The sequence below is a fragment of the Phascolarctos cinereus genome, unplaced genomic scaffold (genome assembly GCF_003287225.1).
Source record: "Phascolarctos cinereus isolate Bilbo 61053 unplaced genomic scaffold, phaCin_HiC Scaffold_4;HRSCAF=312, whole genome shotgun sequence".
Classification (NCBI taxonomy): domain Eukaryota; kingdom Metazoa; phylum Chordata; class Mammalia; order Diprotodontia; family Phascolarctidae; genus Phascolarctos; species Phascolarctos cinereus.
The window spans coordinates 721,208,870-721,223,935 of NW_027555847.1; the positions used below are offsets into that span (position 1 = coordinate 721,208,870).

Here is a 15,066-nt window from a genome sequence, read left to right on the forward strand (position 1 = left end):
ATAGAGGAAATGACTGCTGAACAGTTAGAGGTATTCCAAAAGGAAATGGAATATCTTCAGGCAGAACCTAGAGGAGTGCATGGAGGGTCCATTGAAAGGGGAGTTCACATTCAGGTATGGCAGGGGCTGTCAACCTTCTTGGAGCTGTGGCCCCCTTGGGGGTCAGCTTGGTGAAGCCTTAGGACGTCTTCTCAGACTCAGCTTGTGCAATGCGTAACCTGAAATGCTTATGGTTATGAAGGAAACTCATCTATACATCTACCCACTTATCTATCTGTCTATCCGTCTATCTATCTATCTATCTATCTATCTATCTATCTATCTATCATCCATGGACTACAGATTAAGAACTCTGGTTTATCAATGGCTGCTGAGGTCCCATGAATTCTTGGTCTTTGGAATTCTGGGCAGAGGTGAGACTTGGAACAAGTTCTTTAGCATGGGTGGTAGGATTTGAGTATGGAGAGAGAGGAGAGCAAAGGAGGACACTCTGAGCACAGTTGTGCCTCTCGGCACAAAGGACAAGATGGTCTTCTGAAGCCCCTTCCAGTTTGGGGCTAAACAGTATGAGGAAAGGTGGAGGTGAGAGCAAGCTGGGGCTGGGCACATGCTTGGTCTTCCTGGGGCTGAGGGTTCATAGTGGGGAGGAAGAGTGATAACAGTCAATGGGCAGGTGAGGCCAGATTATGGGAGGCCTTGAATGGCAGCTCCCTACTGACAATGTTAGAGTGGCAGCCACACCTATGGAAGTCCACTCCTGCCTCAGCTTTTGGTGAGAGGTTTTAATAGCTATTAATCTCAAAGACCCGACCTTTTGTTCACTTTTTTCTGCTCTGGGTGATAAGGGAATCCCCTCAGGTTTACTAATTAAGCCACGAATTCCAACATGACTCTAACCTTTTCACAGAATCACCCTAGAGCTGCAAGGACCTAAGAGTCCACTGGGTCCTGTCCTTTAACAGATGAGGAAAAAGGTCCAGAGTGGGAAAGTTACTTATCCAAGGTCACACAGAGTAATCAGAATAAAAGGAGTTTATTTGAGAGTGCATATTGAATGAAGACAATGTACCACAGCCCTTGAGATTGGGGCCCAAAGACTTAAATCCTGAATTCCTGACCCTGTCATTCACTGGCTGTGTGACCTTGGCACTTGTCATAGCATCTCTCTCAGACTCAGTTTCCTCTTCTGTAAAATATGGAACTGGCACCTGGTGATCTCTGAGCTTTGTTTTTCTTTCTGTTTAGGCATGCACAGTTGGGAAACAAAAGTAGGCGTGTTATTTCCCAGGACAGAGAGAACTCTTACAAATGCTTTAGCTGCTAATGTACATTTCAAAAGGCAGTGATAAGTGGGGGGTGGGACAGGAAGGACCAGTAATGAGCTTCTAGTCACAATATCATAGTTTTCTGAGCTGGATCAGGACTTGGCCAGAAGCCAAGGAATAGCAGGGTGTGTCAGGAAGCCAGGCCATCCCCACAGCTCCCACCTTCCTCATGACACATGTTGTTTTTCATTCAATGACATGACCATCATGCTGTCCTCAAATAATGTCTGCTCATGCTTTGATATCACCTCCTTTTCTTGGTGAGAAGAGGGGAACATGGGGTCTACATTTGTGTAGGGAACTTCCGGTGTGGAAACTCCATTCATTCATTCAGCTCATCTGTGACTTAAAGTCTTTGACAGTTCCCTCTAGAAGCAATAATAGATAAGTGGTTTGACATACAGAGCCCATGTGGGACAGGGACAGGGGTGGAACCCAGGGCTTCAAGGTTCTCACCACCATGCTACTCTGCCTGTTAGTGTCTCAGAGTTCCACATGTAGTCCATCCAGTCTCTAGCCCCTAATTCTCTGCACATTTCCCTCTTATGTGGGTGTCCTACTCACTATTTAGAACAGGCAGAGGTGAGGAACCTGCAGCCTTGAGGCCACATGCGGCCTTCTAGGTCCTTGGGTGCAGCTTTTTGATTGAGTCCAAGTTTTGCAGAACAAATGCTTTTATTAAGAGGATTTGTTCTGTGAAATTTGGATTCATTCAAAGGGCTCCACTTGAGGACCTGGAAAGCTGCATGTGGCCTTGAGGCCACAGGTTCCCCAGCCCTGGAACAGAGCATTCATAGGTCTGGGGCTGTCAGATGGTGCCATGGTGCACAGAGCAAGGCCCTGGAGTCAGGAAGTCACATCTTCTTGAGTTCAAGTTTGGTCTGAGACACTTACTAGATATGTGACTCTGGGCAAGTCACTGACCCTGTTTACCTCAGTTTCCTCATCTGCAAAATGAGGTAGAGAAGGAAATAGCAAATTGCTCCAGTATCTTTGCCAAGAAAACCCCAAATGAAGAGTGGGACATGATTGAAAAAACTGAACAACAAAAATCTCTAGGTCTCATGGCCACTAAGATGTCAGGGAAGGAATGCTGGACTTAGAGTCTTTCAGCTTTCTGGGCTGTATGACTTTGAGAAAATCATTCAGCTTCTCAGGGATTCTATTTCTTTCTCTGGGAAATGAAGGCTTTGGTCTAGGGAAACTCCTAGGGTCCCTTCCAGTCCATTCAGGATTCTGTCAATGCTCCTGCTGAATCCCCATCACATCAGGAAGGTGACCTATGAGTCCAAGTACACTGGAAAAGAATTGAAATTTTTTTTGTCCAAAGCAACCTGTCAAAGATTGTCTACTGAGGCACAGATGGACTGCATTCCGGAATGGTGAAGAGACCACCCACAGACAAAATCACACATTCTGGAAGTGTTAAATCATTCACGGAAAATGAGAGCTGGTGGTATCATCACATCTAGCTCCTTCATTTCACAAATTAATAATCTGAGGCTTCTAGAGGGTAAGAGACTTGTCCAAGGTCACATAGGTGGTAACAGACAGAGCTCAGATTCAAACTGAGGCTTTCCTCCTCCAAACTCAGGACTTTTCCTACTGCTTCCCCATCATCTTAGTCTGAGTTGCTTACGTTGCACATGACAGGAAGGTCCCAGAACTAGGATTCAAACCCAAGGCTTCGGATTCCCAATTCAGTGGAGTCCTCTGGACTCCACAACTTCTTAGTCACCATAGTCTGACCTCCCCATTTCATGGAAAAAAAAAAACTGAGACCCAGAGAGGAGAAGCCAATGGCCAAGCCCACCCAGGCAGTAAGTCAGAGAGCCAGGGTTCAAGGTCAAATCTTCTGATTCCAAATCAGATACACTTTCCAGGTGAACACCACACTGCTTCTCCGTTATCTTGGTCTACCCTTTCTCTTTATAGATGAGATAAGTGACGGCCAGAGAGGCAAGAAGACTTCCTCAAGGCTGCACAGTAAATCCAGGGGCGTAGCCAGGACAGGACCCAGATTCTGAAGCAGAGTACAGGTCTCTAACCTGCAGCATTTCTACCTTCAGTCATCATTAATCCCTCAGAAGCCACAAGCCTCCCTCCTCCTTGATCCTGGTGTCTTCTCATTCTCAGGGCAGCATGTTCTCAGGAGCCATATTCATCAACGTGGCCCTCAGGATGGATCTTTACGTAGCCATCTTCATCTTACTGGTCATCACGGGGATCCTCACTATTGCAGGTGAGTCCTTCAGCCTCTGCTGGGTGTTCTCTATCTGACCCACTGCCCTCGAGGCCCCTGGGTTTCTCAGGACAGTGCCTACCACATGAGGCTCAATTGAATAAACTTGAGATGTTTAGACTGGAGGAGAGAAGCCTTAGGGGGCCCATGATCCCTAACTTCAAGCATGTGAAAGGGTATCATGGAGAAGAGGGATTGGATCTGTTTGTTTTGCTTTGACCCACAAGGCAGAACCCAAAGCAATGTGTGAATATTGTGAAGAGGCAAATTTGGTCTGAATGGATGAGAGAAATTTGTAACTGTGAGAGCTGCCCCAAGGTAGGACAGGCTGCCTCCAGAGGTAGTGAGTTCCCCATCACTGTAGACATCCAAGCAAAGACTGCATAATTACTTGTCATGGATATTATCATAAGTATTCTTTGGGGGCATGGTCCAGACTCAGCGGCCAATCAGGACCATTGCAGCTCTGAGATTTTGTGTTTCTGTTACTAAAATAAGCAAGAAGGAATGTGGCCTAAAGGATAGTATCAGGAGGCCTGGGTTTGAGTGCTGGTTCTGCTTTTGTGAGATGTTGGGCAAGTCATGATCCTTCTCCAAGCCAAAGTTTCTGCAAAACAAAAGTTATAGAGCTGGAAGATCATCCAGTAGCAGTCCTATGGGTCTATGCTGCAAAGAGACAGTACCCATTCATTTCCTGCAGCCCAGGACCTAGTTGCTGGGACCTGGGCATCTGTGGGCTGAAGAGGAGGGTCAAAGAGAAGGGGTCAAGAATTTAGAGGAATGCAGGGAATAGTCAGGTGTGTATAGTCCAGGCAGCAAGTGAATGTCCACTTTACAGGACCCAGAATCATCACACGCACGTGCGCAAGTGCGCACACACACACATGCACACTCACATGCACATATGCATATACTGAACACCTGGGTCAACCCAATCAGTCACACCAACCTAATCAGTCCAGGCAGTGGAGCATCATTCGAAAAGCATGTAGATGGATTTAGGGGGCTTGCTTCCAAATCCCAGTTCCTCTACCTGAGTGGGTTTGGGTGGGTCAGTGTACTTTTCTGGACCTCAGTTTTTCCCTTGTTAAGTAAGGGGGTTGGACCAGATGTTCCTCTGTGTCTCTAAATCTCATGGATACCAACAACTGACAGGTACATAGGGCTTCACACTGTCTTACTGAGCTTCAACACAAATGTGGGTGAGTTGGGTGCTACAGGTGAAACCATAGATTTCGAACCAGAAGGGACTTTAGAGGTTTTAAGTTTCAACTCTCTCATTTTCCAAAGGAGTAACTAAAGGCTGGAGAGGTGAATGTACCTCTCCATTGCCAGATGGGTTAGTGCTTAGTACAGAGTAGGTACTTAATGAATATCTATTGATGAATTGGTTGATTGATTTGGCAAAGGATAGATTTGAACCCAGGTTCTTGGACTCCTAATCCACCCTTCTCTGTATAGTACTGTTATTGTTATCTTTATATTTATAGGTGAGGAAACTGAGAATCACAGAGTTTAAATGGCATGGCTTGTGGCACAAAGCTAGTAAGGGCCAAAGGCAGGATTCGAACCCAGGTCTCTCTAGACTTCATGGTCACTGCTACATGTACTATACCAGATCGCACATAATTCCTTGCCATTATGACAGAAAACTGTGTCAAGACCCAGGTAGATCAGAGAGGAGAACCAGGGGAACACAGAACCACAGCACTCTGAGGTGGGTGAGCCCAAGCCATGGCAGAAAGCCAGGAGTGCAGGGACAATGAGAGAAGAGAGACACAACATTAAAGCAGCAAAGGTTTCTATGTTACCACACTGTGCTCCTTCTACTAGAATCCAATGTCCTCATTTCTCTTCTCATCCTCGGCAGGTGGCTTGGCCTCTGTGATTTATACTGATGCCCTGCAGACAGTCATTATGCTGGTCGGCTCTTTCATCCTCACTGGCTATGGTATGTAAAGGCAGACGAGGCCAGAGACCTCCCTGAGGAATGGAGGGTGGACCTGGAGCAGTGGGAGGCACTGGATGAGATCCAGGAGCCCGGAAGCCTGTTCCTGTCTCTGTCTATCTGTCTCCTTTGGGGTTTTCTATTGCTGCTCTCTGGAAATGTTATTTCATCAGTGAAGGACTCTAGGGAAGAAAGGAAGAATTTACTTTATCATGGAGAGCAGTGTGGTCTAATAGAGAGGACACTGGTCCTAGATTCAAATCCCAGCTTTGTCATTTAACTCGGTGATCCTGGACAAGTCACTTCCACTCTGCCTCAGTGTCCTTTTGTGTAAAATGACAGGATTGGACTAGTCGACCTCTGAGGGTCCTTCCAGTTGTACATCTATGATTAGGATGTGGCCCACGTGCGATCTCAACTCCCACGTCTCCCAAGGTATACACTTGTCCCAGTGATGGATTGCTTGCTCCACCTACATCCACTTTAGTATGTCACGGTAATGTCCCCAGAGGTGTGGCCAGCCTCTCTCTGTCTCTGTCTCTGTCTGTCTCTCCTTCCTGCTCTCGAGCTCTCCATCTTCATCCTAGGGGTAACACTGGTGTGTGTTTGTGTGTGTACATGTATAGACCTCTGTTATACGCCAGCATAGTTTCTGAGCACCATTTGTTTCACTTCTGATTTATACTAAATTAATTACGATGATACCATTAAATTTTAAACATAAAAAGTTTCCTAAACACCAAGGCAAATGTGACAGCATGATAACATTTACTCAGTAGAAGGCAAGCAGAAATAATAACTTTTCATCAAGATAAGTCAAATCATGAATAACCAAACATCCCCCAGGAACCTGGGTCATACTCTTACTAATGCATACCAGTATCCATGTAGAAAAGAAGATTCATTTCCCACTTATCTTGTAATGTGTATTCATAGACCCCTGAACCTCCTTCAGTGATTTGGAGACCATTTTCCATTCTGTTATTAATATATTCCTTGATGGCCAATCTGATTCTACTCAAGATCTTAATTTGATTTTTTTCTTCCTGAGATTTTGGTTATTTCAATTTTCTTTTCCTCTGTTGTTCACTTTTTGACTCCCTTCCCTTTGATGGCAGTTTCTCTGGGAGCTGGCCCTCAAAGCTGTCTCAATATCCTATCACACTGGATAATTTGTAGTTCACTAATCTTTGCCCCAAGCAACTTTTGGGAAAATAGAATTTGACCCAGATGTATGCTTTGCTCTTTCTCTCAGGTTTAATGGAGTGCCACAAAATCCCCTGCCCCCAAAATACACACACACACCACACACACACACACACACACAAACACAAACATACACATAGACACACACACACAAAGACATCCTGCCCCATTGTCTGATGAAGCTCTGTTATGGCACCTCTCCTTGATGCTGCCATGATCCCTCTTGCTGCTATCACAGCCTGATCAAATTTCTTCAGCTTGGCTCTCTTTGGCAGCATGGAGGAGGGTGGTAAAGTGTAGAGTTGAGTTCTGTTACAAGCCTGTGAGTGGAGTTGTGCAGTGTGGCTGCCTGGTAGGTGGTGAGGGAGGGGGTGCTGGGTGGGCATGGAATGGGAGTAGATATTAGCTTTCTCTATTATCAGTTCATTGAGTTTTTGCCTGGTATGGGTTCTTGGTGTCCTACCCAGTAGAGACAGACAAAGTTGCTTTATCTTTTGCACATAATTTCTGTTTTGGAGCAGTATGAGAGTACCCCATAAAAGTGTAATTGTGAGTTACATAAGCCCTGTCCAGGACTAGAGTTTAGAAAATCGTTTAGGGAAAACTTGTCTAATCCCCTATACTTTCTGGATGAGCGGGGGCTCTATGTGGGACTGCATAGTGCTCTGTGTACTGTTGGGTCTTGGTGGTCCTGAGGAAGTGGTCTTGTGCTAACGAAGTCTATAGCAGGTCAGTGGTCTATGATGAAACTTTATCCCTGTACCTATATCACTCAGTCAATAAACATTTATTAAGCACCTACTACCTGCCAGGCATTGTGCTAAGCACTGGGACAGTGTGATGAGTGGTGCTAACTAATGCAAGAACAAACAGGAATGCCATGCTGGGAACTAGCCAGTACTCCAAAGAACTTTAATTTCATTGGTGGAACCCACTTTTCCCCTTCTCCCTATACTGATAGAGATCATGACTCCTTTATGCCTCAAGAGACAATTTCTAGACATTCCTAAAGCAAAATGAACCAACCAACCATCCCACTCAACCCCAAGAGCAAAAGAAAAAAAAATCAATCGAACAAAAAGGATTATCTGGCAAAACAACTAGAAATGAACTTTTCTGAACTCAGTCCAAGTTCTTAGATGACAAGCACACATCGCTCATCACCAAGCCAGCACTCAAAGGCTTTCTAGAGGAGCAAAACTTTCCTGACCTTGCACTCTTGGTTGTTATCATCTTTGACAGTCTGGGGTGACCTCCACTTCACAAAGAGGCATTAGAGGAAGATCGTAGGGAAGGACTATTGTAACTCCATATCAGGCACCATACTAGGCACTGCTGTCGTTGAGCCATTTCAGTTATGTCCAGCTCTCTGTGATCCCATTTGGGCTTTTCTTGGCAAAGATACTGGAGTGGTTTGCCATTTCTTTCTCCAGCTCATTTTACAAGTTAGGAACTAATGCAAACAGGTTACATGACTTTCCCAGGGTCACCCAGCTAGCAAGTGACTGAGGCTGGATTTGAACTTAGGAAGATGAGTCTTCCTGAATCCAAAGCTGGCACTCTATCCACTATGCCATCTGGTAGCCTACTTGGGATACAAAAATAGAAATGAAATTGTCCCTGCCTTCAAGGAGCTTACATTCTCCTGGAAGAAAATAATGTATCTACAAGTGAACATGATACGAGATAATTCGAGGTGGAAAACAGGATGACCTGGATGAGCTCAGGAGAGGAGTGGGAAGGACAATAAGTCTGGGACACTATGGATGTTGATGCTAATATACATAGACATAATTATCATGGGCTAAGGACAGGTTCACCTGATGTGGCCTATTGGTTCCCAGTGGACACTCAGAGTTAACTTTTTTTCTGATGTTTTTTAGCTTTTGCAGAAGTGGGAGGATATGAGGCCTTCACTGAGTACATGAAATCCATCCCATCTGTCATCACAGACAAAATGTAACTCTGAACCCTGAATGCTACACGCCCAAAGCAGATGCCTTCCACCTCTTCCAGGATCCCATCACTGGTGAACTGCCATGGCCAGGAGCCCTCATTGGAATGAACCTTGTTTCTCTTTGGTACAGGTGTGCAGACCAGGTGAGAGGTCCACAGGAGAGGAGAGGCGTGAGAGCCACTTCACTTTTCTCTATACAATAGAAAGAATGGGATCATAGACCTAGAGCTGGAAGAAAGCTTAGAGATCTTCTAGCCCAGCCTCTTCCTCTAACAAATAGGGAAACTGAGGCTCAGAGTGGTTAAGTGACTTTCCCAATACTATATAGCTAATGATAGAGACAGGATTTAAACCCAGGTCTCTGACCCCAAAGCCAGTGGTTGGCCCACTGTACAGTTCAACTTCTTCATTTTTCAGATAAGGAAACTGGCTTAGATACCTTAGGGATTTGCCAATAGATAGTGTGTGTGAGACATGCCTCATGCCCTCCCTGCTTCACCTGCCTCTTAGAAACCCTGGCTTCCTTCAAAGCCCTGCTTGTGGCCTTCCCTGGCCCTCCCATTGTTAACTACTCTCTACCACTGGAAATTCCTTTGGATGTACTCTGTCCTTCCTCACTCGGGTGCATCCTTTAGAAAAATGGAAATTACTTGAGGACATGAACTGATCCATTTCCAACTCTCTATCCTCAGGGGCACATAGTGGGCATTTCATAATTATTTACTGAGTTAAATTGAGCAGAAGAGGTGACATTGAACTCAATGTGTTATGCTGGGCAAGTCACCTAACCCATTTGCTTTCCTAAAAAAAGAGAAATTTGAACCCAAATCTGACTCCAAGACCAGTGCTTTTTTCATGCTACCTAAGAAAAAGATGATGTCCTTGTTTGTGCAAAGACCCTTTGTCTTTCCAAAGTGTTTCCCAATCATTCTTTCAATCCAATGTCATAAGAATGCTCTGAGGGAGTCAGGGGAAGAATGAACAGTACAATTTTACAAAGAAGAAAGCTAAAGCCCACAGAAGGGTAATCATTTGCCCAAGATCATCAAGCCAGTGAGTGAGTGGTGGAGCCAAGGACCCAAATATTATCATTCCAATGTCAGAGTGGCAATGACACTAAAAGACCAGTAGGACCAGAATACAAAGTGAGATCAGAGGAAGGAGGGACCAGAACCACAGAAGTGTTGAGTTACAGAATAACAGAGCTGAGTTGACCATCAATCCAGTCTTTGCTTGAAGACCTTCAGTGATGGGGCACTATCTACCAACTGAGTTAGCCCACTACTCTTTTGGAAAGGTCTAATTTCTAGGAAACAAGTAGACCAATCACTAACAGACCTCAAATTCCAATTTTCTTTTTTTTTTCCGAAATGGCTGCTTGAATTTATTTGCTTGATGCATAATGGTCCTGGCACAAAATAAAAGTCAGCCAGTATTAAGAGAATGGAAACACTGGTTAAAAAACCATAACAGCTGGATAGAAATTAGTGTTTACACAAACAAAAAAGTAATCTTAAATATTTTTGCCAGCAAATAGAAAATGAATGTAACAGAGCACTAAGAACGCTTTATACATTTACGTTCATCACCTGACCATATTTTAGTCACCATAATATCTTCTCTCCAGATTTTAAAAAAATAGGATGTTGTTTTCTATAACATATCAAAGCTTTGTTTCAAATTCCAAGTTTCAAAGATCTATTCCTTAACTTCCTCAACTTCTGTTTTTCTTTTCCTCTCTCCCTGTTTCTTCCTCCACCTCATCCGTTCTCACTTTCCCCTTCCTCTATCCCTCCTTTTATTCTTTTCTCTCCCTTCCTCTCTTTCTTCTCCTTCTTTTCCTCTTTCCCTTCCATTCCCTTCCCTTCTACACACACACACACACACACACACACACACCCCTTTTTCTTTTCTCTGTCTCTTCTTTAACACACACACTCTCATTTATTCATTTGTTTATTGAGTTACAGTTCAAATTTCATGCATTTAATGCATTTACAAACCACTGAGATCCTCTTCATTTTGCAGAAGGAAAACAGATTTAAAGCTGGGAAAGGACTTGCCCACTGTCGCACAGTTAACAATCTACAACAAAAAAACTGTCACAGAATCATGACTATAATTCCCCACAGGGTCAGACTCATTCAGTTGTGAACCGTCTCTCTGATTAGAAGCAATAAGAATTGGTTTATGATGATTTCACAGATATCTTTCAGGACATTAACCTCAAGACATTAGGAATGTGTCCACAATCATCCCTAGCTTGCCTCAATGAGCCAGTATGCATTAACCATATGTTAATTCATCTAAAACCTTCTATAAACTGTATTTTAGCCAAAACTCTGTGTTCCCAAAAATTGTTTCCTAATTTCCCTTCCCTATCTTGAATCCAGGCTTCTTTTTCTACACAAATACTCATGAAAGGTAAGATCCTTGTTCTTCTCTCCCTCCTCCCATCATTTGGACCATGATGTGCCCTTTATTATGTCTCCCTATGAGCAGCAAAACTCAGAGGATCACACTGATCATAGAATCCAATACCTTCCTTTTACAGATGAGGAAGCATTCAACACTGAGACACACAGACATTCTGATGTTTTTGAGGTCACACATGGAGTAGTTCTAAGAGATGGGATTTGAACCCAGACTCTCTGACTCTAGAACCAATTAGTCAATAAACATTTATTATGCACCTACTATATGCCAGGAGCTATGCTAAGCATTCATGGTAGAAAAAGAGGCAAAAATTCTCCAACCTCAAGGAGCTCACGCTCTAATGGGGGCAGAAAACATGCAAATAACTAGACACAAACAAGCTATGTCCAGGACAACTGGAGATTATTAACAGAGGCATCTTGGAAGCCTGTGATTATTGGTGTTAGGGAAGGCTTCCTGTAGAAGGTTAGATTTTAGTTGGTATTTTAAGGTCAGGGAGGTCAGTCAGAGAAGGGAGAACATTCCAGTCATAGGGGATGGGCAGAGAAAATGCCCAGAACTGAGAGATGGAGGGTCTTCTTTGTGGGATAGCCAGGAGGCCAGGGTCTCTGGATGGAAGAGAACATGAGGAGATGTACAGGGTGAGAAGGCTGAAGACATAGGAGGGGACTCAGTTATGAAGGGCTTTGAATACCCGACAGCATTTTGTATTTGATCCTGGAGGCAGTGGGGAGCCACTGGGGTTTATTCAGTAGGGGGTGACATGGTTGCACCTGTACTTCAGGAAAATCACTTTAGTGGGTGAATGGAGGATTGATTGGAGAGAGATTTGACATGGGCAGAGCCTCCAGCAGCTACTGTGATTGTCCAGGTGTAAGGGAGTGAAGGACTGCACCAGAGGGGGGGCACTGTCAGAGGAAAGAAGGGGGTGAATTTGAGAGATGCTACACAGGGGAAATCGACAGGCCTTGGCACCAGCTTGGACATGGTGGGTGAGAGAAAGTGAGGAGTACAGAATAGGATGTGAGCCTGAGGGACTTGGCGCATGGTGTTGTCCTCTACAGCAGTAGGGATGGAAGGATCAAGTCAGGGTTTTTTTTTCAATATAAAGGAGACCTAGGCATGTTTGTAGGCAGTAGGAAATGAGGCAATAAACAGGGATCAATTATTGAAACAGTGGGTATGATAGAGAGAGGAGAGAATGTATTGGAAGAGATGGGATGAAATGGGGTCACTTGAGCAGGTAGAGGAGTTTACCTTGGTAAGCTTTAAGGCCACTGCAGCCTATGAGGCAGGCTTAAAGGAGGAGTGGCAGAAGGCACCTGAGTGATAGGAGACAAAGAAGAGGGGAGAAGAGGGAGCTCAGTGAATACTTACTTTTATTTTATAAAATATGAAGTTATTAAGGTTCTTTGCTGAGAGGCTGGAGGAACAGGGGCCATGGGAAGTTTGAGGAGTGATGAAAAGTTTTGGAAGAGCCACTGTGGTGAGTGGGAATGTGAGTTGATAAGGGCAGTGTAGGAGGATTGCCAAGCAGCAGTGAGGGCCCAGTTGAGACTGTGTAACCAAAATATGTAGTGAACCGGGTCAGAACAGCAGCATACATATTTAGGAGGGGGTTTCAAGGTGGGAGTAATCTGTGTCTTAGGCTTGGCAGGCAACTTAGCAAAATCATGCTTTCTGGGCCATGAAACATTTCTCCCCTCTGCTTCAAAGCGATGTGTTGATCAGCATAAACAACAACAACAACGAACCTCACTTCCTGAGGGGTCATACAGTCCAAATGCCTGTCCACAGCATTATCAGTAGGTGGCTGTCCATCTTCTGATTGAATCTCTCCTGAGGTGGGGAACTCACTACCTATGTCCTAGGCTGTCCATTCCAGTGCTGGAGTGCCAGACAGCTCTAATTCTATAACATTCTTTCCTGCACTGAGCTGAAGGCTACCTTCCTAGTACTTCTACCGATTGCTTGAAATGAGAACCAGGTCACATCCTGCTCCTAGGCAGGAGTACCTGTTAACTTGAGCAAGAGAGTCCTGGGGCCCTGCACCATCCATAAGTTCTGTTCCCCTGGCAGGTGATGGTGCAGCGGTGCCTCTCAGGGAAGAATATGTCCCAAGTGAAGGCTGGTTGCATCTTGTGTGGCTATCTGAAGCTGCTGGCCCTCTTCCTTATGGTGATGCCCGGTATGATCAGCCGCATTCTGTACCCAGGTAAGTCCTCTCTGCCATTTGTTCACCCTCAGGCTCTAGGAAATGCTGTGATGGTTCAAATGTTGGCCACACATCTTCTCTACTTTGTGGTCAGTAATGAATGCTATTATCGTGTGTTTCTCTGCAAATCCTTTTCCCTTCAAGATCTCATCTTGGGGTGTGAACTATATTCAGGGGAACTTGCCATTTGGGAGGATGTAGCAACGAGGTAGAGCACTAAACTTGGGGTTAATGAGCCCCAGGTTTGGGTCTAAGCTTGTAACTTAGCCATGTGATTGCCACTTACCACCTTGCAAGTCACTCTCGTCATTGGGCCTGAACTTCCTAATGCATGTAATGAAGGGGTTGGCCCCTTTTGGTTCTAGACCTGGTTCTGGGTTCAGATCCATATGGTACTTCCAGGCTGTGAGGGAACCTCGATTACCTGGAACTCTTGTGAAACAGGATATTTGGGATAATAGAATTTTCAGTCTGGTGATGAGTAGCACAGAAAACCCCTGTTGTTTCTACTCTCATATTTCTGAAGTTCTGACTTCCCAGCTTTAGTTAGGAGGAGTTCAGGGGCACAACTACGTTCTCTCAAGCTGATTGAAGATCATGTTGTGGGAGTGCCATGACTCCTAACTGCAAGTTCCCAAGACTTTTTTTTTGAGTACAATTTAGAGAATGGAGAGAAGGAGGTAAATATGCGTTTATGGAGTGCCAGTATGTGCCAGGTTTTGCACTAAGCCAATATTATCTCATTCAATCTGCACAACCCTGGGATATATGTACTTTTATTTTGTAATAATTTTACAGTTGAGGTAACTGAGGCAAACAGGTTAAGTGACTTGCCCAACATCACAACGAGTCTTCCTGAGTCCAGGACTAGCAGTATATCAACTGTGCCAGTCCACAGATAGAGGAAGGGGTTACTCCTGGCATTGTGATGTAGCGATACTGCTGTCCCAGACCTTTAGTGTAGTCTCACTGGTTATAGCTCTCTCTGCTGTTTGAAATCCCACCCTGGACCCTCTGAATCCAGACCCCACGTTTATTCTGTTTTATTATGTTGCCTCCCCACTTTGAGAGGTCATTCAATTATCTCTAATAGGACGTTGAATGCTGAGTAATGAAATTGAAAAAAAATCCTAATACCAGAAAATAGATAATAAGACATATCTCCTTCAAGGCTATTAGAAGTCTAAAATTTGCTCCAACTGCCATTCAGACTTCCAAGACCAGACATCCAGTAAACATATTAAACTGAACATGTCTAAAACTTAGCTCATTCTCTTTCCCCTTAAATCCTCCCTGCTCCTACCTTCCATATTACCACCAAGGGCAACACCTTCCTCCCAGTCCCTGAAACTTACAACTTACGGATCATTCTGGATTCCTCACTACCTTCCCCCTTGCCAATGTCTGTTGATTTCACCTTTGCAACATTTCTCAAATATACCCCCTTCTCTCCTCTGATGCTGCCCCTACCCCAAGGCAGACCCTCATCACCTCATGCCTGCACTATTGCAGTAACTGCTGGGGAGGTCTGCTTTCCGGAAATCTCTCCCCATTCCAATCCATCCACAAAATGATTTTCCTAAGCCTCAGTTCCAACTCTGTCACCCCCTTACTCAATAAAATCCAGTAGCTCCCTCTGGCCTCCAGGATCAAATACAAATGCTCTGTTTGGCATTCAAAGACCTTCATAACCTCCCCCCTCCTCCCTGTCCAGTCTTCTTACACCTAATTCCCCTT

The 15,066-nt window shown here is 44.6% G+C and overlaps 1 protein-coding gene across 1 annotated transcript in view; it reads left to right on the top strand.

Annotated features, from left to right (window-relative positions):
* LOC110215264 (solute carrier family 5 member 4-like) overlaps positions 1–15,066 on the top strand; it is a 44,155-nt gene that overhangs the window by 15,498 nt on the left and 13,591 nt on the right. Inside the window, 5 exon segments of the mRNA XM_020996603.1 lie at positions 3,462–3,567; positions 5,438–5,518; positions 8,605–8,670; positions 8,673–8,821; positions 13,194–13,329. Of these exon segments, the coding sequence (XP_020852262.1) occupies positions 3,462–3,567; positions 5,438–5,518; positions 8,605–8,670; positions 8,673–8,821; positions 13,194–13,329 (538 nt within the window).